Genomic DNA, 25,925 nt, shown 5'->3' on the forward strand with positions numbered 1-25,925 from the left:
TTCCCACTAGTATGTGATAATTCACAAAATGCTACTGTTATAAATCTTTTGTAAAATATGAAACTTTTGCTGGTAGCACTCCTGCAGGTCTTTGTTCAAACACCACTATGATACCACATGTGTGTGCTCTCAGAGGACAGACTATAGATTTACTGTTGGAGAAGTTGCAGCTCTACAGAAGTCGGATTCTTTTTTAACTTGTTTTCTCTGCGTGGACCTTGAAAACAATCTTGGAAACATGGAAACATGCAGTAAGGCTGGATCTCGGTTTGGTCCGTGTGCTCAAATTTATCGATTCCCATAGAGAAATATGTTCTTTCCAATCAGCTTTTACAGAGAGAGTAGGAGGGAGGCAGAGCAGAACACGGAGGAGGAGGGTTATGAAAAGATCCAAACATGGAGGATGGAAGAGCAAAATTATGGTGAGTGAACGGTTGTAACAACTTGTTACAGAAGAAAACAAATGTTTGCTTTTTTCCATCCAGACTACAGTGTTTCATATTGATGTTTCAGTTGGATTATTGGTTACAGTTACCTTATCTTCGTGGAAAATCACATTTGGGGGCATTCTGTAAAAGAATACAAATCTTAATCTTGATGTTTTCTATTATACATTACTGTAGCTGCACAGAAGTCATTTATGATGTTTTTATGATGTTTATTAGTATTTGGCAGCAGGATATAGCTGTGCACTCTACCTCAAAGACAAATGGTGATGCAATATGATATTAAACCTTAAGATGTTAAAGTATTAGCATTTATTTGTGAACAGCGCAGCACTAAAAATGCTTTCTGTGCATTAAAAAAAATGTAGACCGAATGGTAGCATGGGTGATGGAACACACCAATAGGAGGTAGAAGGGCCGGAAGCTGAGCAGGAAGGGGCTGCAGCAGGTGCAGCAGCAGAAGTGCATGCAGGACTCTGATTAACCGAGCCATCAGAGAGTGTCACAAAGCCAGGAGGTCTCACTCTGGTGCGTTTTCACCCCCTCCTGGTTCTTAATGTTCAGCTTTGTGAGATTTTGTCCAAGTTTGGAACGAACCACAGAAAAGGTCTCAGAAGTTCAAAACATGAAGGGCTGACATGCTGGTGCCACACTCTACGTCCTGCTGACAGCTCGAAATAAATGTTGACTTTCAAAGGATGTCTGTGTTTGGCAAAGGACCAAAGTATTGTGTTGTCCTCTAAGTGGGCGTGTCCCTGTAGGTCTAACATCACGTGACAACTATTGATTGACTGACACTAGCCGCATTCAAGAATTTAGCCATTTGAATCAGCTGTGTTGGATCAAGGACACATCTAAAACCTGCAGGACAGCGGTCCTCGAGGCCTGGAGTTGGACCCCCCTGTGTTAGTGGATGTGAGGACAAACAAAGCAGCCAGTCAGCCAAAGCTGAAGCATTCCCTGCATTCAGTATGAGCCATTAAAAAAACCTCAGGTACAGTTTAACATGAGAGTCTGTGGAGACGGACTCAGTTTGGAGTCTGCCTCAAGCAGCCATCACAGGAACTGCAGGCGCGCGCGCCTCCGCCTTATCTTAATGCTTCAGCCTGCTTTTACCGACAGAGTGGTGCATCCTGTTGGTTTTGGAGGATCTTTGGCTCCGTCTGCAGCCACAGCTCCCAGCAGCGGATCGCGGTGACAGAGAGTGTGTGTCTGTGTGTGTGAGATGGGGATTATTCTCATTTCACAGCAGAGGACAGAGGACGAGGTGAGTTATTCTCAAGTCCTTCATGAACCTTTGCGTAACGGCGACTGTGTGTGTGTGTGTGTGTGTGTGTGTGTGTGTGTAACGGCTGTGATGGACCGTGCGCGCGCGCGCGCGCGTGCGTATTTTCTGCCGTGTATGAATGACCGCAGATAGCAGAGAGCGTCAACTTTTCATTTTGGTGCTTTATTAAAAACAGTTTTGTCAGCTCTGCTGTCACGTTTGAGCGCTCGTGCTGTCATCGTTAATTAGCGCTGGCGGTTAATTGGCTTTCCTGTCACATAGCGTGAAAACAGCGCGCGCAGAATGAGACCATAACCGAAAACATTGCCCTGATCTCCGCGGAGACGCTCAGAATCTGCGATCAGCTGTATCGATCCTCTGAATCATGTCAGCAGCCTGTAGGCCTAAATCAGCCTGTACACGAGTCCAGTGAAATCCTCACTGTGATGCGTGTGAACTGACCCTGCGCTATTAAGTGTGGGCCTTTTATTCAAATTACATATGATTTTATAGATGTCGCAAACTGTACCAGTGCAGCTTAACTGCAGCCACCGAGCTAAAGAAGCATGGTGTCTCTAATCTTCTTACTGTTTTTATATCTCAGGTTATTATTTAATGTCATAACTGTTATGTGCTGCTTCTGTCATTTATTTATGTAAGGCAGGATTAGTGAAAACCGAAACGTGGTGCAGGCCTGAGGGGTCAGAGGCTGCTGCTGCTGACCAAAATGAGAAAAAGTCGACTGTAGTGAGAGATGAAAGACCACAAGGACACACGAACCAAATATGAAGAAGGATCAAATCTGGATCAACCCCCAGCCAAAAATTACTCTGACATTAATGCACAAGTTACTGATTAATATCTCCAGCACAGTGTTTATGGTTCCTTCACTACACATAATACCAGAGACAAAACATAGACTGTATATGAATGATGAACACAACTGTGACGTTACCCGATGGTTAGTGAATTCTTGTTGTGAAGACTTGGTCTGAGCTGTCAATGAGAATGGGCTGCTTTGTATGCCCTTCTCACGCTAATAGGAACACCATTAGCAGCCTGGAACTAGTGATTTAGCCCAGCGGTCCCTAACCCCTGGGACACGGACCGGTACCGGTCCATGAGTCGTTTGGTAACAGGCTGCAGGAGTTGAGGCTCGGGTGTGAAATTTATGGTTTTCAGGGTATTTGTTTTGTTTTTTATTGTTAACTTGGTTTTCCTGGGTCTTTTCCCGTGTGTTATGAATAAATCTTCTTTTTTTTCGGTACAGATACTGGTTTTATTTTGTTGTATCTATCCGCGACACCTTAAAGGCCGGTCCGTGAAAATATTCTCAGACATAAACCGGTCCGTGGCACAAAAAAGGTTGGAGACTGCTGATGTAGCCCATAAACTCATCAGGAAAGTGTTCACTGGGTGTGTTCAATGCAGCAGAGGAGTCGCCCCCTGCTGGCAGAATGCAGGTTTAAGGCATTTCTACAAGTGATTTTATGCACAGTCTACAAGAGAAACACCTGTCGTTAAATATCAGACATTTTAAAAGTGACCTGTTATTGCAGTGAGTAAATAACCACCAGATAATAAATCTAAAACAAGGCCATTAACCAACAACAGGTCATGAGTAAACCATGTAGGTAGGGTTAGGGTTAGCTCGCGTTTTAGCCACATGCTAAATTTTAGACTAGTTGTAGAGACTAAAAGATGCTAACTATCAGATCAAGTCTTTAACATGCTCTTGGCTACAAATATCCCGCCCTAAGGAACAAATAGGTGAAAATTCCATATAAAGGAACAGATGTGAACAAGCCCTAACTCTGACATGTAACTGTCGAGCATGAGATGCTAGAGGTTAATTTAGCATACCTGGGTCCACCAGCTAAGTTTTTATTAATTGCATTCTTATCAAGGATGGATAGATTTTATTGCACTTGGTCTTTGGACCACAGCGCTGTCACAGTATTAGTAAAATATGCAGGAACTACAGAACTGCATTCAGCCTCTAACACCCTCTGTGATATCGGTGCAATGATTCTGGTCGTGCGGTAAACCAGCGCTTGCAGCTGATGTGTTTTCTGCATGTGTCGCTGTTTGACGGTGCACATTTTCCCTCTCTTCTACCTACACATACTCTTCCTCCCTCCTTTCTCCCTCTCTACGGTTTCTACCTCCTCCATCCATCCATCCATCCATCCAAGCAGCCTTTCTGGACACAACACCTCCCCCTCCTTCCTCCTCTTTCTACAGCAACATAGCAGAGGAGGAGAAGAAAACTAATACTTCATCAGTGACATTAACCAAAGCTTCATCTGTTCACATGCTCACGCGGACGAAGAGGGGAGATCATCAGCGCCGCAGCAGCGGATCCCTCGTCTGTCAGACGCAGAGGAATGATAATTAGAAAGAGATTGACTCGGCAGCAAGAAGAGGAGAGGAGCCGGCCTGCAGCAGCGGGGCGAGCAGAGGAATACGTGAAGACGGAGAGCGAGAACAGAAGGAGGGATTGAACTGATCGTAATCTGGTGAAGAGGGAAAAGAAGAGAGCGAAACCTCGGAGCATCAGCAGCATTTTTTTTTTTTTTTTTTTTTTCTGAGAGAGATGATGGTGACAGCAGCGTCAGCGAAGGAGGGGAGAGAGGGATGAGCTTGGATCAATAATCCTCCCTCCTCCTCCTCCACCTTCATCCCTCCATCACCTCTGCAGGAGCCGCTGAAACCTGTGAGACTCGGTTTTGTTTTTTGTTTTTTCTGGATGCTGCATCGTGTGTGTGTGTGTGTGTGTGTGTGTGTGTGTCTGTCAGTGAGTGTGCGCTCTCATATGTGTGTCATGTGCGTGTAGCTGTCAGCTATATAGGCCACACAGACCATTATGGTGTGTGTGTGTGTGTGTGTGTGTGGCCTGTTTTTAACTGTGCATATGTTGCACATGTTCGTGTGTATGTTTGCATGTGCTTCACGTGTGTATGCGAGTGGAATGAGGCTGCTGTGTGTGAAACGTGTGGGTTGTAAGAACTTGTGTGTTTGTGGCAAATAACATGACTGAAAATGGCCAATTAAAATAGTCCCGCTGCTGTTAAATAAGATCGAAATTATGTAAAAGATCATAGAGGAAAAAAGGTTCAGGCCGCCCACACACTGATGAACTGTGTGCACATGCAGAGCAAAGAGTGAAGATTGATTTCAGTGTAAAATTTAGAACTCAGAAATAGGATTATGTCACACAGTAAATGACTGTTTTTCTGCTATTTCTTAAGCATTTTCCCATGAAACCAGTGCATAATAACAAAGATTTATGGAAATACTTAAAATTCATCAGCGATTTTAGAAACTGTAGTTTAACGAGATCAGTCTGGGTTACCGTACCTCCACCAAGGCTGAGCATTTCCTCCATGTCCGGCGTGAATGGATCCATATTAGACCATAAAGACCATTAAAGTTAAAATTTGATATGTATTTGTCCAATTCTGCTCACAAAAGTAATGAAACCTTTCAAAAATGCCTGAATCCACTTCCCATAATTCTGTTGTACATGTACAATAACAATAAAGGTCTATTTCTGATTTAGACAAAGCCTCACTTCTAGAAACATGTCGTCTATGTCAGTCTTGAACGTTTCGAGATTTCTTTCTGAAAAACCAACAAATTGAACCAATCCTGTGACCTCCATGGTAAAGGCAGGAAAAATAATAAAATTCAGAGCAGCTGATACCATAACACCCTGATTTCATCTGATGACACACGTGTAACAGTGCCAGGCCGGGTTAGTTCTTGGATGAGGCGCTGCCTGGAAATACCACGTGCTGTGATAGGCTGGCAACCTGTCCAGGTGTACACCACCCAGCCCCACCGCAGCGCTGTGATGGATACGCTGTTAAGAAAATAAATGTAATGAATTACTTTTCTGTATGTCCACGAATAAAACAGGTTGTTTCCACTTGTTGAGACTCTTATCAACCATAGTTAAAAATTCTTCTACAGCAAAGATTTATAACGAGCACGTAGGTCCTGATGGTGCGGGGTTCCTGACTTACATTGTGAAGCATCTTGTAAACCACGCTATATAAATTTCATTAAATTGAGTTGCAGAAACACAGAAAGCTACAATCATGATAATTGCACCACCATCAGTGCTAACTGTGTATCCTCCTGCTGGTTATGAGTAGGCCTGCACCACCCATACGACACGTAGCCTGCCTTATTTGCAGAAAAACACAGTTTAAAACACAACAAGTGCTGCAACAGTAAAAGTAACTCAAACCTTACTGCACTCTCTTACACCAGACTCCAAATACAAACTGTATCTGGGTATTGTAAGGCGCTTGGAAAGAAAAGCGTCTCATCCGAGAAGCTTCAACTCACTGAAGAAGCTGAGAGGTGAAACATCTTCAAGAAACTTAAAGAAGTCCAGACGCTTTTCTTTCCCAGCTCCTTAGACTACAATGACCGTGATGACTGAGAACCTTCACAGACTTATGTATCCAGGTTTTTTTTTCTTCTTCTTCTTCTTTTTTCAGCTTCTCCCTTTAGGGGTTGCCAAAGCAGATCATCTACTCATCCTATCCTCTAGCATCGTCTGTCACACCAACTCTCTGCACTACATCCATGAATCTTCTCTGTCATCCTCCTCTTTTTGCTCCTGCCTGGCAGCTCGTTCTGAAACGTCCTTTGTCCAGTATATCCAAAGTCCACCTCTGCACATGTCTGCTTTAATATTGTCAAACTGTATCCAGGTCTATAGCGCAGCATCTTTCACGTGGATGGATTACCTCTCCTGTTGTGGAAGTCAGTAAATTCTACCAGACGTTTGCAAACCCATGCTTAGATGTTTTAACTGTGTAGCACCACTTGGGGCAGTGTGAGAAATATGTGGAAAAGTAATGTGGTCTACTGTAATGTTTGTGCTGCTGAAGTTTTAGCTTGGCTCCTGTGCAGAGAAAACAGACGTTATAATAAACAAAGAACGAAGAGAAACTATCCACCGCGTGTTGTGTTTGGAGACATGCTGCTGGTTTTTTGAAGCCACTAAATCTCTCAAGCTCAAAAGAACAAGACAAATGGAGAAAATGCATCCCCATATTTTTTTTTTATAAAATCTGAAAAAGTCATTGTAATTCACTTAAGCCTGCAATAAGTGATTGTTTTGACCACTCGGATTCAGCAGTTGTGGATGCAATACAAACGGAGCCAAGAAAGACAATGTGGGAATGCAATTAGTTAATGTTACAGTGGTACTCAAAATGAACAGTGGCTGGAGATCGCCGCACGACTAAAATTACTGAATTTGAAATGGTTACTCTGAAGAAAGAGACCGAGTCTGTGACAATTTACAGCCATTTGCTATCTTCAATCAACTTTGGTGCATAAAGATGGCAAAAAAACAGCAATAAGAGTCTAATCAGATAGCAAAGGAATGTTGCCAAGTTGGCAACTACATGGAAAGGCATTCACCTGCATGTACAGGAATTCCCCATAATATATTCAGAGTCCAGCAATAACATCATAGACAACATAGTTGCTGCAGGAAAACAGTTTAACTGCAAAATTCCATGAGCAACTTTTCTTTTATATAGAATATATTACCAGAATACAGCAGTGGGCTACCAGTTGAATGAAGTCCCCTGTTGACGAGTTGTTTTCATTGGCTGAGAGTGAGTCAGTCTGATTGTTTGGAGGTTGTTTCCCACCTGTTAAAATGGACCTCTAGGAGCTGAGGGTTCTCCCTCCCCTCACCAACAGGCCGGGTGGCTGGGGTGTTCTCTGTATTATTTTCAGGTCTTTACAATATAAGGCACCTCGGGGTTGCTGTTGTTGTGATTTGGTGCCATATAAATAAAATAAAATTAGATGGTTAACCTGTACTCAACCAATTGGTTACCACGACTACTTTGTCAGTCACCAAATACAAAGACATTCAGCGCAATCACTGTGCATCCACAGATTGTTCCAGTGCGACTGAGCAATAAATGGATGCAAACTGTGATTGAAGTGAGTAATGATGGTCTGTTCTGGTTTGCATCGAGGGACACGATTGGTTCTTCATCTGCTAAATGCAACACTGTTTACACCAGATCTGCTGTGCACATCTGATCCTGAAATCATTCGTCCATTAATGAGGTCACTGTGTAAAAGAAGACTGCTTCTACTTGTTTGTTGTTAGTTTGTAAGCATTTATTCATCTTATAATCGCTGATGGACACTCAGAGAAGGATGTACTTGAGGATGCGCTGCTGGGCTAACTAAGGATGATTGTTAATATGTTAGAGTAAGAAATTAGCCATTTCAGTTATCCTATGTTAGCTAATTAAACGAGTAAAACTATCTGATCTTTCAATAAGCTTGAAAAGTCTTCTGATGCAGCCTTTGTCCAGCCAGCGCCGAAGGCGCAGTTTAGATGCTCAAACAGCCAAGAAAGGGTTAAAGTGCAATTCCACCATCAACTTCTTTGTAAAGAAATGTTTAATGATTCAGTTGTTCATCATTAACTCGCTCCTCTTTAAGTCCTTTGTCATCAACAGAAACACTGTCAGTTTTTGTCCTCAAAGTTTGGCTTCATATCAACGCTGATAACTGATGTCTTGGCTGGAACAAACTTAAAATCTATTCAGTGTGAGCGAACTTAACAGTTACACACAAACGCTCTGTGTGGAGCAGACATAAAGCAGTGATGTGCAGAGAGAGAGAGAGAGAGAGGGATGGTGGTCAGTTAGTGAGCCATGAATAATTGAATGTGCTTAATGGGAAGGGATATAAAAACTGAAACTGTTTGGCCGCGCTGCAATAGACACCAGAAGGCTGTGCACTAGAGTGTGAGCATGTAGAGCTGTTCTTCTGAGGACCGGTTTCACTTTTAGACCGTCAGTGTGGACGTTGTTGGTTCCCACATGCCTTCAGACTGTGTGAGGGTAAAGCCTTGGCTTAGGGTTAGGTTTAGGATCAGCTCTGCATTTGGGTGGGAATTATGCAGTTAGTGGTCATTTTTAAGGTTGGAGTAAGAAGCTCCATGATGCCAGTAGATCAGGGAACACGTTCACAAAACAGCCATGCAAACAAGGACATTGTCTGTGATGGTGCAGTCCATATGGCTGAAATGTCTTCTAAAGCACAGCAGTGACCCCAAGATCAATCTGGTATGAAGTGTTTAAAGTTCCATTACCAACAAATACATTCAGATAATTTCAGTTTTCTGTGAAGACATTTTGTTCTCCTCTCTGTGCTGATTAGTGGGTGTTTTTAGCAGTTTGGTGTCACTAAACAGTCCAGTTGGTTAGTGACCGTGGTAATTCAGTTTCTTTTATATAGCACCACATCACAGCAACAGTCTCAAAGACGCCTCACTCACAGACCTACAGATGGAACTTCTTTTTAATGTGAGGCAGCAGCATCTCACTGGCCTTTTTAATGTCCCTCCTCTTTGAATTACCTTGAAACTAATCGTTTCCATCATTAGGGGTGTGTCCACCTTAACTGACAGGTGGACGTCATCGCAGGTAGCTATAGCCAGGAGCTGCATGTTGGACACCATCGCTCTTAATTGGAGTTATTGAACTGGAATGTAGTTTTTATCCTGTCAGGTGATTTTCACCCACGCAATAAATAATAATTTCCAAGGATCAGAAACAAATATAGTTAGCTGGTCATTTTTCCCACAGCCCTGCAGGGACACGATGCCTTCACTGAACAAGAGTCACATGTCTGACAAACAGCTTTCCAGTTCAGTTTATCAAATTTTTGTTAATGATTTTTACTAATTTAAAGCTGCTATGATACCTTTTTTGGTTTTATGACACGCTGTATGTGAGACATAAAAGACGAGTACTTTGCTGTGTATTGTTGTAAACTTATATTGTTGTATAAGCCTTCAGTTTTAAGCGGCCCCTGAAAGCCTGAAATTAAGACTGAAGTGATATACGCTGCAGATGGTAATATCAGTTTACTCAGCAACATTATCTTTTGTTTCCTCCCACTGTTATCAACACGCTGTTCTCAGTTTTTAAGCTTAGTGATTGGCTGTTTCTTGCTGAAATTTGTTGCTTATAACCAAACTGTGGAAGCTTGTGCCGTTCGAGCATGTTGTGTTTGTGTGTTTAAATGTTGCTCTGATGCACAAAAAGAACAATGTAGAAGGTTAGCAGAAGATCTGAAGCTGAGTGAAATGGAAGGAACGAGGTGGATGAAGACAGATGAGCGATAGTGTAGGAGGAGAGGCTGATGGTGTGTGTGATCATTTTTCGTGTCTCTCACAACTGAGACGGAGCGTGTCATTGGTATTTATGGGCTGAGAGACCTCACACTCTTTGCAACTGTTCTGTGAGAGAGCAGGAAGGGCCGGAGATTTGAAAAGACAACAGATGGAGGAAAAGCATGGAGAAAAGAAAGCTCAGGGAGAGAGCAGCGAAAGGAGGAAGCTAAAGAGAGAAGAGAGGTAATGATGAAAGGCGGACCAGAGAGCAGGTGATGAAAGAAGGACGAGAAACGACAGTGAGAGCATCAATGCTGGAGTTTCCTGCTGACTCTGCTTCTTATATACCTTTTCCCTTCTTTTCTTCTTTTACATGTAACGGCTGGATGACGGGAAAAAGGATCCGGAAGTGCCATCCAGCTGGATTACGGTGATGACGGTGAAACCGAAATGTCTCGCAGCGTTCGGGAAGAACACCAATATTTAACATGACCTTTGACCTTTACCTATCACCTCCTGTGACAGAGCGACTGCAGGAAGACAGGCTGAGGCCTGCTGGTGAGTCCATGGACCAGGAGGAGGTGAAGCTCTGCTCTTCCATGCTCATTAGAAGATGATTTTCAACTGACGTTACACTTTTTGATTTGTGGAGCTTTGAGTTGCGTTGATTTCTACAAGCTCGGTCCCAGGTCATATTAACGATGGCGAGTGTCTGAACTGAGCTAACATAACCATCTGCTGACTGTGAGATTTGGAAAATCAGCACATGGCCTCTGACCCCAGGATTATGAGACTCTGCAGGGAAGCCGATGCTTAGTCAACTCACAGTTCACGGCTCCAGTGGACCGTTGGTGGAAAAAATGACTGGTATCACAAGATCTCAATAGACTGGAGTCAGCAATGATAACATGCAATATCTTTAACACAGAGGGGCAAGCAAATCCTCTGTCAGCTGTGCTTTCCACACCTGCTTCTGGGAAACTGATGTTCTGATGTGCTGTATGGAGTGCAGAGTCCGGATACAACTGATTCACTGAAAAACAGGAAGTTTAACGGACCGTTCTGACTGTCGGGCGAGACGAGGCAATCTCGCACTCTAACCCGTTCGTTCTGGTTTTAACTGTCATGGGTCTGAACCCCGGCAGGAGTACCTGACCGAACCAGGGAATGGTCGGCAGCTCAATAAAACTCTGTGTTTGGAGCACGCGAGGGCGAGGTCCATCTTGATCTCTGATTCAGAACTCGAAGAAGAAAAAGTCCTCTCCCCCCCACTTACCTCTGGTGGGGGGGAGGGTGAAGGGTACTTTTGTTTTAAGGTTTAGGGTTTATTTTTCACACAGTAGGCTTTAGGCTGTAGAGTTAGGCGACTCTGCTCTGCGTAACTTCAGATCCGGTCCAAGTTCTTCTTTGTCGTGTTAAGCTTCCTCTTTGTGTTCGGCCAGTTTGAGGGAGTTGTATCCTCGGCCCTGTGGCTTATTTGTGTCACCACTCTTTGAGTTAGCCTTTGGCTCTGCACTAGCAGTATCTGTGACTCAGGCAGCATTTCATTCGGTGCAGAAGTTTAGCATTTAGACTCAGCGCTGCCTTGAATTGTATTACCTGGATCTAAACAACTGTGACAGCATTTAGGCTAAAAGTGACCGTTGTCCACTGGGCATTTCCACAGCTGTTTTGTTTTTAGTTTTTTTTTTAGCCTGAGGTTCCCTAGCCATTAGCTTGAGCATTAGCTTCAGACCTATTAGTCATGGATGCTAATCAGGGCCCAGGCCAGGGCAGTCCAGAAAGCCCTAACCGGGCTGTGGAGTATCTTCTTGAACTCAACAACATCATCGAAAGCCAGCAGAAGCTTTTAGAAACGCAGCGGCGCCGAATTGAGGAGTTGGAGGTCCAGCTGGACCGGCTCAGCCAAGAGAACAAGGACCTCCGTTTGGACCGGCAGCCCGTCGCTCCTCCCCCACCTGCGCCTCCTCCCGAGCCTCCTCTCCCTCCTCCCCCGCCACCGCCGCCACCAGCTCAGACCACATCGGCTTCCATTTCCACAAAGAATCACCATCACCACAACAGCCAGCACCAGGCTCCAGCACAGCCTCCCTGCTCCATCCCCCTTCACCACCAGCATCATCAGGTGCACCACCACTCCTCCACCCACCACTCCCACTCGTATAATAGCACCAACAGCACCGCTGCAACTCCAATCCCAGTTCCCTCTCCAACCTGCGCCCCAACCTCTCACTCTGTACCGACCCAAATTCCAGCTCCGATCTCCTCTTCAGCCCCGGCTGCTCCTCCCCCACCTCCAATTCCACCCAGGGATCAGCCGCGAGCCCACAGCCGGCTGACCCGCATGCCCTCCACCAGCACTGGCACCAACACCAACTTTGTGGAGAAAGAGAAGGAAAGGCTGGAGCGCCTGCACAGAGCCAACGCTGCCAACAACCATCACGCCCACACCCTCCACCACCACAAATTGTAAGTTCCAGTGTATTTTTACTACAAGCAGGGCCAAAGGTAGCACGAGAAGATGGCAAACCGGGCAAAGAGCTGACGGTAAAATGGTGAAAAGTGCCTTGTAGTTCTTGAGATTCCTTTCATTTCATGGGGAAAAATAACGGATGCCATATTGCCACAGTTATTCTGAGGGGGGTGCATCTCCCCCAGCACATCTCTTTGTGTCTGTACAGATCACCTTTTGCCTTTTCTTTGTGTAATAAATGCTTTCAAATCTTGCAGTAACAATTATTTAACTACTAGGGAACACGTATTGCACATATGTTTTTATAATATGGCATCCTATCACTAAATTTTCAAACGTAACCTTGGCTTGAAGCCTGTCACTAGATTGTCTGCTTTGCCAAAACTCGTGTAAATCTTTGGCTTTGATCGCTACTAACTTTGCTGCTTCTCTCACTCAGGTTTTGTGCAAGCGCTCTTGCTTAGTCTGACCAGGAAACATCTGTTTTGCTTGATTCCTCGCTGGCGCAGCAATGCGAGCAAGCTGAACAGGGTTTACTTTAAAGGACTCAAACAAGTAGGAGAGGTGAAGTTTGCCACTCCTCCTCCAAACCAGAGAGGTTTGTGAGACAGTGTGATTGGTGGGTGTACCGGACTGATAAATATTCATCCTTTTATCAGCTAATAGAGCTGCAGAGTGAAAGGTCGTAGTGGGAATTTTATAAATTTCAGACAAGCGGGAGCGTGTGGGACTCCAGGGACAGATGAACTAAACAGCTACAAATCTCAAACACTGATAATTGGTGGAGCGAAGACTCGACAGCGTTATGCAACCGATACTTTTGGAATAGGAGTGGTTGTTTGCTGAGAGGCCAGAAAGAAAACACTGTGTACTGTACTGATCACCATGGTAGCTTCCTCTTTTGATTTGTGCTCATATTTTGTTTTAATTTTGTCACCCTGAAGTTGTTTTTCGTTGGCTTGGATCGGCTTTGTTGCCTGGCAACACTGTCTTGCGCGCATCCTATCAGGAAGTGTTGAATGACGGCTTCTCGCTGCCGTCTGTGACTGTCGTCTCCGGTGCCATAGGCAACAGGATGCGGGCTTGCGGCTGTCCCGTGCGTCCATCGGGCACTTCCTTCGTAGCTGGTAACGCCAAAGCATTGGAAGTGCTGGCCATGGTGATCTCTGTTGCTATGCAACTGTGGAAAACCTGTTTGAAGGACAGCACTCTGGCTAACAGTTGAATGGTTTTCACCTCGCTCAGTGTGCTGAGCGCTCAGAGGAACATGGAGCATCGCCTTCTTCCCTCTGCAAACATAGAGCAGCTGCAGGAGCGAAGCTCCCGTTAGACCTGCAGATATGAGGCTGGGGAAACGCAGTGATGACTCATGGAGAAAGATTTTATAGTACTATAGCTTTGTCTTATAAGCTCTCGTACGTGCAGCCAAAAAGTAAAGCAGATTGCACATGGAGGTTGATAGAGGGTGAGTCAGACTCTCAGATATGGGTTTGTGTGATTAATCAAAGTCTAGGGAAGAAAAAAATCCTTCTGAGCCCTGAGTCATGGGACGTTCAGGTGCAGCCGATATTGTGAGAAAAAGCCGACCTCAAGCTTGCAAATGATGTAACATGTGCAGAACAATGATGAAGTCTGACAGCAGCGGAGATAAGGCTGATTCGTTATGAAATCGCACAGCACAATCTGCTCCTCGCTGCCTCTTCGACTGACTGAGTGCGATCCAATAAATCCCACACTACACTGGGGTAGATTATGGCACAGAGGCATGACAGCATGTTGCAGAGCTGCCTACACTGGTTTCTGAGCGATTTCATTTAGGGCATGATGCAGCAAACTGCAAAACACCCTCACACAGATTCATCCTGCAGCACCTCGGGCTGAAGTGGGGAGAAACACAAGCCACACTAGGAAGCGGTAAATACTGCACAACATGACGAAGCATTGAAATGTTTCGACTGATGAGAGGCCGACTGCATGCAGCAACTTCTGTCAGAGAGATTTTCTCCATGTCGGTGTCAATTTTCATTTACGGTACTGCCAACAAATCTATCCACAATGTGTCCTTGCTCCAAGATCAAAAACCTGCACGTCGACATAAACAGAAACGTACAGATCCAAGAATGTCCGAAGTGTAAGTTGCATCAGTTATTTATCAGTTGGTTTGCACAGCCATACTGAGACAAAAATAAACCTCACCACAGCACATCACAGTTGGGCAAATGGAGAAATAGACCATTGATTGATCGAGTGCATCACCACTTGGTTTTTTGTTCCCAAGCCTGGTTTATGTGGTTCTTCTGCAGAGCTGAGAGCCCGATATTATCGTGTTGAGCAAAAGTCAAGAGTCGGGCTAAACTGTACCTCTGCTGGGACATATTAGCTTATTGTTCTAGTATTTTATGCAAAGGGAGCATCAGCAAACTCCATTTGTTGGGCTAATAAGGCAGATTGGAAAACCTAATGCCTATTCGGCAGTACAAAAATAGTCAGCTGCACAGAGTTTGAGAGAACCATGAATGGTTTTTATTAAAGATTGCTGAGGATTCTGTGAACTCATCACCTTCTAGTGCAGCATGAAACGGTGGCCCCAAACATCTGTTCACATCTGGGCAGGGCCCGTATCTGAAGAAAAAGGCATGCACTTTGTAACTGCTTGGTTTACCCCGGAGTACAGTATGCACGCTTGTGCGTTCTCAAATAAATGGAAACACAATCTCGGCTGATGGTGATGTTTTATTTTCTGTGCATTAAGTAAAGCTAAGTATTAAGTAATATCAGTTGCCAGAGCTCATGCGATGAACTGTGAGGAGGCCGTAACCGTAATCAGTGCTGTTCCATCCCATTGATCCACGAGGGAAGACTGATGGAGGACGGTTATGGTAATGAACAGAGAGAGTGATGTTGTTTCTGCAGTGTGGGTGTGGAAGAGTCACAGGAGTCAGATCTGTAGGATTCAGATGGATGAAGAGAGGAGAAAAAAAATAAACATAAAATGAAACATGGATGTATCATCCTGTTCCCTTCTTTATTTAAAGATCTTTTGTTCTTGCTTTCTGACCCACCTCATTCTGTTATTAACCTGAGAATTGTACCTGGCTGATCTGGATGCTGACATGTGATTATGGGACTATTGCATATAAAGCCTAGTTTTAATGGGAGTCCTAATTGCCTCCGTTCTGCCTACATTGTGATCAGATCTTGTTATCTAAATTGGGTAGGAGGAGCTAGCAGATGCACCGACAAACAATTGTTCGTCTCAGGTCAACGCGGTTTTTTCAAGGGCCCACCGAGGAGCTTTTTCAAAAGTCACTTTAAAAATACTGAAGCATGGGATTATACTTGCTTGTGGACCCACATGTGGACAGCTGTTGATACACAGATAGTAGTTGTTTCTCTCACAGTTTAAAAGTCATTTGAAGGTAGGAATGAAAGTCAAGTCCTGATTTCCAGTCTTAAAGGTTGTTTAGACCAGAAACAAAGCTGCTTGATGACAGCAAAAAGACGATGATTATTATTCGCTAACACGAGGAAGGCGCATGATGAGCCCACGGAAATAAAGACTTTGTATTGCTTTTTCAAAACTGCATTAAGTCTCCAGATGTGTGATGTGGACCTGACTGGCCTGGAGCATGAGGTCCACATCACAGCCATCATCTGCCACTGACCACGAGCTAAACAGACAAAGATGAACATTACTATTCCTTCCACAGATTGAGACACATTCTTTTAGATAGAGCCTCAGCCTTGGTGTGAGCTGGAGTAAACAGTAAGTGAATGGTAAATAGTACATTGCTTGGTACTTGGATAGCTCTTTTCCTCTCTGAGCACTCAAAGCACTTTTTACACCCTCTTTCACCCATTCATACAAACCCATACACAACACTTTATTCTATAGTTTTAAGTTTTCTAACTATCACAGTTTGAAAGCAAGTCTCAGTTGTTTGGGAGGGTCCTGAGTGCTTGAAAACCATACCATAGTTTATTTGTATAGCAATACATGGCTGACCAAAGTGCTGCACAACAGAAATAGGAGGTACAATAACAATAATAAATACGATAAATAAATAACAGTAATAATAACAATAAAATAACAGTGTCAGTTACCCATTGAGTCAAAGGCCAGCGAATGAAAATGAGTTTTTAACCTGGATTTAAAAAACACCACTGATGTAGATTGCCTAATGTGAAGACGAAGATCATTCCAAAGCTTCGGGGCCACAATAGAGAAAGCTCGGTCTCCTCGAAGTTTCAGCCGTGGTTTCGGGACTGAGAGAAGCCAGCTGGACTTCTTTTGGTTCATGAAGACATTTTGCCTCTCATCAAAGAGGCCTCTGCATTTCTAAACACCTGGGGCAGACAGTCCCAGGTGTTTAAGGTGGCTATTTATGTCATGAAACCAGTGTCATACATGCGAGTTGTTGTAATCACCAGGAGGACCAAGGTGAAAACCTCTGTAAGACACGCCCCACCTAATGTGAGCTACTGAGGTCACCTGGTTTGTCTGTGTAGGTTCTCAGTCATCCAGGTCATGGTATTCTGAGGAGCTTAGAGAAAGCGACTGGACGTCATTGTTAAGACGTTTCACCTCTCACCTGAAAAGCTTCTTCAGTTCTAAAACCAAATGGTGGAGAGTCCCAGGTAAGCCCTAGTGGGAGCCGTCCCTTAAGAGGGTCGTGGACCCATTATTGATCACGTGTTTTGGATGAAACCATTGTGACCATTGTGCTCACCACATCATGTGACCCATTGAGATCACCTGACGCAAGATGTGAGTGGGCGTTAAGGCGTCTGGGAAGGATCTCAAAACTGGTTATAGCTGGTAGACAGTAGTGTTGTAAGCCCCGCCCTCTTTTCATGGATGGTCATTCACAGTGGACATCGATGGCTTCTTTCACTCCTCTCCTCCTTCAAACCATCTCTGTCCAACATGTGAACATTGGCCTTTGACCTTTTGGATGCAGATGTACAGCTGAGTCTGGTCCCGTCGAGGTGGCTCTTCTATGTTGTGTGTTTATGAAGTGGCTGTTTGGTGTCTCCAGTGTAGAGAGTTTTAGGAGCTTCCTTTCCCTTCAGGCTTAGAGGGAACATTTTCTGCCCGGTGTTGTAGGGTCCTGATTACTCCAAGTTTGTGTTCCAGAGGGTGGTGGGAGTCAAAGAGGAGGTACTGGTCTCTGTGTTTCAGCCCACAGGGGTTGAAACACCTAAGAATGGATCTCAGGCCTGCACTGTAGGTGGCCGACACCTGTATCGTAAACCACCACCTCTCTTCAACGATGGCTGTCCACGAGCACCAGTATACTCACCATGTTGAGTGCTTTGTGTGCCACCATCAAACAGCCGCACCCATTTGTGCTCGCCGTTATGGCACAGGTAGCTGCTGCGTTATTCTTCTGAATGATGGGTGTCGCCACTCAGGCGATATCTCCACAGCAGCGCCGATGTAAGAAAAGTCCAAATGTCAAAGTTAGTTTTTTTTCTTTTTACAAAGTCTCATCTGTTGTAACATCCTCCATCTGTGTAATCTGTACTGATGTATCATGACCGTAAAACCTGACAAGACGGTACACTCATGTATGCCGTTCTCCAGGCGCTGCATGACTATAATGGCGGCCTTACTCTGCTCTCAAACCATTTGTCTTCTTGGTCCAAAATAACACCGGCAAAGAGTGTCCTTTAAGTACAGGTGTTCAGCTGAGTGTTGTTCTGTTAAAAACATGTGTTTGCGGTGTAAAGCAGGATGGGCGAGGAAAAACTCTTTAACAGGAAAAGACCTCAAACTGAACCAGGCTCTGGAAGGGGCAGCCAACTACAGTGACTGACTGTCATCACCTTGTGGCATTGACCTGGGTCAAAAGTATTTTTTCCAGGTTTTTGATACTGTGAGAACAAAAAAACAAACATGAACATCAATAAATAATTAAGATGTTCATTAAAATAAAAGTCTGAGAAAGGTACAACATGACAGGAAGGTGTTACAGTGGTGGAAACGAGCCTGCGAGATTGTCACACAATAAAACGGCAATAAAGAACAAAAAAACGCCACGTTTTTGACACCATAACAAAAACGCTTTTCAGCCGAAGAGGAGACGAGAAGAAGAAAGCGCTGAGTGAGAGGGAGGAGGCGGGGCCACGTGGGTGCTGTGGTGTGTCAGCTCGCTGCCACGGAGCGCAGCGAGAGCAGAAAAGTGCAGCTGGTGCCGTAAGAGGTTTTAAAACATGTTCAAATATTCACAACTGATGTGGAATGAAAAATCTTTATTTTTAACCAAACAAAGACTTGAACTACTCTCACACCAGGACAGCTTACACCCTGAAATTATTACATCAAAGTTTATGTTAAAGACTGAGCCAGTACAAGGAGTTTGTGTTATCCAGAGCACTGATCAGCTGCTTCTCCAGGGAGCTCGTTTCCACTGCTGGTGGACGCAGACGTGCTCGGCGTAGGTGAGATCCTCTCTGCAGAGCAGGAGAGTGATTTCAGGGACCGCCACAACATCAGTGAGCCAGCTCGGGGGAAATACAAGACGGGGGGGGCCGGGGCTGATTGGTTGGCAGCAAGTGAACTTTCAAAATAAGAGCGCGTGGGTTGCCCAAATAAACTGATTGCTGTCATATTTTAAAACAAGCCACATTTTCAGATATCAGGTGTCTCTGTCCAGGTTTCAGTTAGTCGTCCTCTCACTCTGCTGTTGGTCACTTCCTGCTCGTTCGCTCACGCTCTCTCTCTCTGACCCTGTTTTTGTAAACAGCTGCTGACATCTGGTTCTCTGTGTGCTGATGATGATAGCAGGAGCGTAAATGAGCTCAGTCAGCAGCATCGCTTCACCAGGTGTGTGTGTGTGTGGACATCTTTGTGAGGATAGCAAATTAGCATGCTGCTATACTTGTGGGGACCAACAGCCCTTATGGGGACTAAATCCAGGTCCCCAAGAGTTTGAAGGCATGTTTGAGGCTCAAAATGTGGTTTTAGTGTCAGGGTTACAGTTAGGTTATGGTTAGGTTTAGGCTCAGCGTTAGGCATTCATTTTTGATGGTTAGAGTAAGGGGCTACGGAAAGCATTATGTCAATGAGATGTCCTCACTATGATATAAAAACAAGTGTGTGTGCGTGTGTGGGGGGCTGAGGGGGGGCTAAAAGTCATGACTCAGTTTTTTTCTAATGGAGGTGGATTTAAAGCACCTGATCAGCGCTGACTGTTGCCTGCTCACCCTGACCTAAACACATTTCCACCAACGTGCTGCAGCCGTAATAAAGACGAGGCTCGTTTAAAGGAGGTCAGTTCGTACGATCGCAGCGAGCTGCGTGTTACAGTCTAACTGTCGAATGTGCTGCGACTTCTGTTTTGCATGCTTCCTCATCAACAGTGGAGCTAAAAATCCTGTTATAGGAAAAGTTGTGAAATGGCTGTTATGACAATGTGAGAAGCCTCCGTGTATCATCGTTGATCATTTGGAGTATTCTGGAGTGATTTTGGTATCCTTCCAGCTTTTAAGGAACTATTTTTTTTAAATAATAGGCACTCTGCTCTTTTTTGTCTTTTACTCCCCTACAGATGAATCACACCTTCAGGCAGAACGTTAAACTTGTCTGGATCAATATGTTAGAACCGATCGAGGCAATAGATCGGCTTCTTGATCGATCGGTTGTTTACCGTGTGTCAGTCAGGAGTGTAGATACAGCGCTGTGGGGTGGGGGGGTTACCATGTGAGTGGATTGGGTGTGTTTGTGTAAGTGTGGTTGGTTAAAACACTTTTCAAAGACATACGATCTGTGATCACATGAAGAAAGAAACTAAGACAACCTCATGATTCATGATTCGCGTCATATTTCACTCGAGTATTTTTGGGGTGTTTTTGTTTTTTCACAGAATTCAGTGAAAAACGTCTTTTTCACACGACTGTACGACTGTAGGTTTACTGGCCAAGCTAGCTCCACTCGACTCTTAGTGCGCTGTGAAAACGATGTTGTCTTTATTTTATTCCAAGGTTCATTTGAAAGAGTCGAGGGAGACGCTGACCATCTGGAGAAAAAGCCAGACAGTCTGAGGAACGACTAGCTGCCAATAATTAAATCAAACATTGACCAAAGTCATTGGCTGTACAAACCTGATCCGAAGTGTTGTTTTATTCTGTTGCTCCACAGAAACAATGATCAGAAACAAAACAACAGGCTCATCAAATCCTCCTTGTCTTTTTTAGGACTCTAGATTTGACACCATATTCCATCCACTGATTTTCTTCCCTTCAGTTGTTTGTATATATTATTGTGTCATCGCAATAGTAAATGTAAAAGGATGAAACAGAAAGCAAAAACCGAACTAAACTCACACGATTATAAGGTTTAAATATTGAACGTCTTGTTTTATCGCCCTGTTCTGTCTCTTTAGGACACATTTTATTAAAAACATTTCTGCATTTCATCAAAAGTCGGTCGTTTGAAAGCCTTCAAATCATCTTTTTATAGTTCGAAATAACTTTTAATTGCATCACATCATTTATTAAAGCACTTTCAGTCCCAGTTTAAGTGCAGGGACTCGCAGAAACTCAAAATCTCTTAACGCCAAACACTTGTCCCCTCTGGCTCGCCGTAGTCTGCACCTCACGCAATCTAATTAGAGCCTGTGTGTGTGAGAGAGAGACAGGAGTGAGATGACATCACTCGTGGTGATTTATAGTGTAATCATTCATCAGCTGACCTGGACGTTGACACGCACACGGCATCTGTTCACAAAGCGCTCGCAGCGTCTTGTTTCTCTCTCCCTCCGTCAGCCCGTCTGTCTGTTATATTTGGAAGCATGGAAATCAGACATGGAGCTGCTGCTGCTGCTGGGGAAGGTGGGGTGGAGGGGGTCCAGTGCTGCATTGTCATGGCAACAGCTCGGTATCCAGAAGAGGTGAAAGGAGAGAGTCAAATTTCAAAATAAAAGGTCCTGTTCCCACCAAGGCCCGTCAGTTCCTCACCTGAGTGTGAAATAATGTGATGTGCTCTTCAGTAAAAGCACATTAATCTGTGGGCGAAGTCTCGTTGTAAAGACTGATTTCTGGCAGCAGATCTCACAGGACGCAGATGGTACAGGGAAGAATCTGGCAGCCAGCTGATGTAAAGATGTGACTTTTATTTTACAGCACGTCTGTCAGGCTCTCTGCTCAAAGGCGAGGCTGCAGACATTCAGACTGAGCCAAACAGGAGCCTTCAGACTGTGCGGTCAGTCGGTCGACACACTTCTTGCCACATATTTATGGGCTCTGTGTACAGAAGAAGGTGGCAGACGGTGCATAAGCTGATGGAGAGTCAGACCTGATGATTCTGGACCGCCGAGGTCTTCCTGTGTGCAGGTCAACTTTTCTTCTCATGTCTGTGTGGAGTTCATCCATCTATTTTTTTCATGCCATAATACTTTTCCTTTCTTCTCTTTGTCACAGCAGGAATAAATACTTTTCATCAACGACCAAAAACAGTTAACTCTTTAAAAAAATATTTCAAAAGCAAACGTTTGGTGCTTCTGAAACAACCATTACCAGCTGATGCACTCAAACAGAAGAACCTCATGCTAGCTGCGTGCTGTGCTGCCTGATTAACTTTAGGTTTTCCCATAACAGGAAAACATTCCTGAGCACAGTTGTTGCCATGGACTAAAATGTAATCAAGTGCACAGTTTTGAAGAATTCTGGAATTTAGGGATGCGATGTTGGGGAACTTTGAACTTTTTTCTTTGATTTTAATGGATGCATAGATGACGCCTTTGAGTGTGCACATTGTGTTCACTGCTCACGTCAGCTTTGAAAGAAACAGATTTGTAAAAAGTCTAAAAGTCCAGCTTTGTTCATACAAGTCTGCATAAAGGTCTAAAGTTTTAATGAGCTCAAAGGGAGCACTGCTAGCTTGTCATGCCAAAGATGCATTTACTTTTCAGATGGAATAATGTTTGGATGATTATTTTGAATAAATCGTTGAAAACATAAATTTCCCTTGTTGTGTTCTTCAAGTGTACCGCCAGAGAGCATAAATGATTTCTTTGAACTAATGTTTTAACACATACTTGCATCACTGTGTGAATACTTTTTATGGACTTAGCTTCTGCTGCACAGGAGCTGGGTGGAGGTAGTTGGGGTAGATGGCGATTATACAGCAGTTAGACCAATTCAATTCAATTTTATTTATACGGCGCCAAATCACAACAACAGTCGCCTCAAGACACTTTAAATTGTACAGTAGATCCTTGAGTAATAGATACAGAGAAAAACCCAACAATCATATGACCCCCTGTGAGCAAGCACTTTGGCCACAGTGGGAAGGAAAAACTCCCTTTTAACAGGAAGAAACCTCCAACAGAACCAGGCTCAGGGAGGGGCGCGGCCATCTGCTGTGATTGGTTGGGGTGAGAGAAGGAAAACAGGCCATCCACCAGCCCACGTGTGGTTAGGTGGTTAGGTTCAAACAAGAAAATCACTCAGTGTGGGTGAACATTTGGTCAGATCTTATTTTACAAACGTTTTACGTCCCTCTGTTCATGACAGGCGTGATGTTTGAAGAGCCTGAAGGATTCTTGTAATTTGAAGCACAAGTTAAGTTGGACTGAAGGATCAACTGGTCTGATTTTCATTCTTAAAGGTCGCTCTGACTTCAAAACACATTTTGGTCATAACTGAAGAACTCCAACATTAATTATGACAAAGCTGTACACAAAAATCAAATAGGATAAATTTAGTAACAACGTTTAATCCTCAAAAGCTCAAACTGCAAACGTGAACAGGTATGGTTGTAACCTGCTTCTGACTGTTCACCAGAGGCACTGAACCAGATCACAGTGGTTCCCTGACCTGACACTGGAACTGTCACGCTTTTGTTACTGTTACAGTAGAGAATGTTTTTATTAAGCGGCCCTTGTTTCAAATATTAATAATATAGTAATCCCTAAAAGCCCAGACAGCACTAAGTGCTCAATTTCAGACAGTTTATTTTCGTGATAAGTGATCATCTATATATGGGCATCTCAGGCACACAGGAAGTACACCCATGTATCTTCTTTTGCAAGGGACGGGCGATTAGAAGAAAGCTAGTCTAAAGGGAGGATTATTTTAAAGAGGGCGACAGGCGTCTGCTGTAGTTTGATGTTTTCTGTGAATCTAGCCGTTTTCAGTGTTCCACATTTGCAGCTGTTCTACTAATCACTGATGCTTTGAGAGAATGTTCTGAAATTCCTCTTTAACCCCCAAAAAAGATTTGTTCCAGTGTCTCCTTGTCTGGTCTGGGTGAGACATGATGACATGAGAAGTAAAGCAGACTTGGTACAGTAGAGGCCCTGCAGTGTGTGCAGATGGGTGTGCGTTTGTGTGCATTTTGAGGCCAGCGGTGCCGTATCTTCATTGTCACTGGTAGAAAATGTCTGCTGCTGTGCGTCTCAGTCTGATGACATCGCCGGTAATCCATCCACGCTGCTGCAAAACCCGAGAGGACGCACGCACTGCATGCTGGGAAAGAAGCTGCCAGCAGTCTCACTTGGTTTTGTTCAGTCTGGAAGCAGAAAAATCTCTTGAACTGTGAGAGAGCAAGTTTGCTCTTCCCCAAAGTTCTCTGGTGTCGTTTCTGCGCCTGTACCTCGTTGGTTGCCTACGTTTCCCAGAATGCCTGTGGGCCCCATCTTGTTGCCTTTTGGATGGTACATGTATGCTGACAGAGAGAGCACGAGTGGGAATCACACCCCAGTCTGTGGTGTTTTAGGCTGAGGTTAGAGTTTCTACTGTCAGAACAAGTTTAACAGCAAGAAGCTGTTTTAATGTCACGTTTAAAGGTCGTTAAAATCTTCTGGCCACGGCAGCTGAAACCTTGGTTCTTCATTAGCAGGAGGGGTTTAAGTGAACTGTAGTCCCTGGCTGTTTAATGGACCTCAATGTGCTGCACTGATGTACAACTTCATACTCGAGTCACGAGATTAAATAGAACCTTGAATTTTCAGTATTCTACAAAATGTGACTCATGTTCCTGTGATTCAGATCAATTAAAGATTCACTGACATTATTATCAGATTATTATTATTAATACTGCACACCAGTTACATTCAACCCTAAAAAACAGTGTTTATAAAATGCCCGTGACTTTTAAACTGGTGAATAGGTTCAGCCTTACATGTCTCATACGTGAAGATTGATACCTGATTTGAAGCCCCCTATTGTCTGATTTAGGAGAGCTCTATGTCACCATTATAGCATTCAAACAGTTATTTGAACAGCAACCCAACCAAAGGGGATGCGAGGTGATCTCAGCCCTGCTGCTGTACATGGAGAAAAAAACGAGAGACCTGAAGTCCTGGGGTTTTTTGACTTGTTAATTATTGAATTCTATAAGATTTTGGATAAGACGCTTCATTGGTCAGATACAGCACGTGCACACAGCTAGCTGTTTGAATACTAGCAAGTCCAACAACTAAAAGATCGCAGCCAATGAGTCAAGCAAGCGTTCAGAAACACACAGAGCTGTTCGAGTGTTTCAAAGGCTACAAAACCAGCATTTGGAGCAAGATGGCACCAACTCGCCCAACATTTAAGACAGTAGCTGAAGTCTGAGTGTCATCCAGGCCGCGTTTCACTTTTGCTGATTTTACCCTTGTTTTCAGTCACAGTTTATGCACAAAGACAGATCGGTCAGGCTTCTTCTTCATACAAGAGGTGAAGCAGGCCCAGGTCCTCTATCATATGGAAGGTTGGTGGTTTGATCTCTCCAGAGTACCAGTCTGTGTGCCAAAGTATCCTTGAGCAAGATGCTGAACTCTGATTGGCTCCCAGTGCAGTCATCAGAGTGTGAATGTTAGATAGAGAGCACCTAAGCATATGAAGAAACCTTCCACTTTTTTAATTTAGCCAGAGTGCCAATGAAAACACTGCAGATTTTACCTGCAGTCGGTCACATGGCCTGTGGCGGTTGCTTCACAGACCATGTGTTGTTTACAGTTACATTAAAATGTCACTTCACATTATTCTTTCAACTTTCACGTTTTAATTAGGTCGTGTAAAAGATTTGTTTTGACTGTTTCACAGCCACGTTTGAAGATTCTGCTTCAGTTTCTGTCTCGCGGTGCTGAGTCGAGCTCAATCTGATCTAACTACCTGAAAACTAGTGACAGTCAAGGCGAGATCACACATCAGCTGATGGCTCAGGTGATACCCGTCCACACCTCCACATGTCTTACACGGATCACACGTTAAGCTGCTGTAGCCTCTTTACATTCACAACACAGCTATCGCAAGCCACTTTGCAGCCCACCCCCACCCCAGCTCCTCCTTTTCATGCCGTGTCTGACTCGACCGCTCTCGACTCTGCTCGCTTCTGCACAGGGTTTTACTACTGCTCCTTGAACATTGCAGTAACACCAAAGATAAATGCATGTCTGTGTCATCTCAGAGGACTTGACCTTGGAAGGTTAAGATCGTACAGTAGCACGGAAGAAACCCCAACAAGTTTATCTGAGTATGTCAGAGAAACGGTTACTGAACTCATCCCAAAACTACTGACAGGATTCCAGATGAAAATGACGTGCAAGCAAACTTTATTGTATAATTAGATTC

The 25,925-nt window shown here is 44.2% G+C and overlaps 1 protein-coding gene across 4 annotated transcripts in view; it reads left to right on the forward strand.

The window, feature by feature from the left end:
- Positions 1-1,605: 1,605 nt before the first annotated feature.
- LOC134619024 (ecdysone-induced protein 75B-like) overlaps positions 1,606-25,925 on the forward strand; it is a 51,662-nt gene continuing 27,342 nt past the window's right edge. For 2 of the 4 annotated variants that reach the window (XM_063464709.1, XM_063464712.1), the window contains exons 1-2: positions 1,630-1,713; positions 10,290-12,358. In XM_063464709.1, the coding sequence (XP_063320779.1) occupies positions 11,634-12,358 (725 nt within the window). In that variant the 5' untranslated portion in view covers positions 1,630-1,713; positions 10,290-11,633. Of the gene's footprint in view, positions 1,714-3,911; positions 4,430-10,289; positions 12,359-25,925 lie in introns of all 4 variants that reach the window. The other 2 variants (XM_063464711.1, XM_063464710.1) reach the window with 2 other exon arrangements.

The sequence above is a fragment of the Pelmatolapia mariae genome, linkage group LG20 (genome assembly GCF_036321145.2).
Source record: "Pelmatolapia mariae isolate MD_Pm_ZW linkage group LG20, Pm_UMD_F_2, whole genome shotgun sequence".
NCBI classification, from domain to species: Eukaryota; Metazoa; Chordata; class Actinopteri; order Cichliformes; family Cichlidae; genus Pelmatolapia; species Pelmatolapia mariae.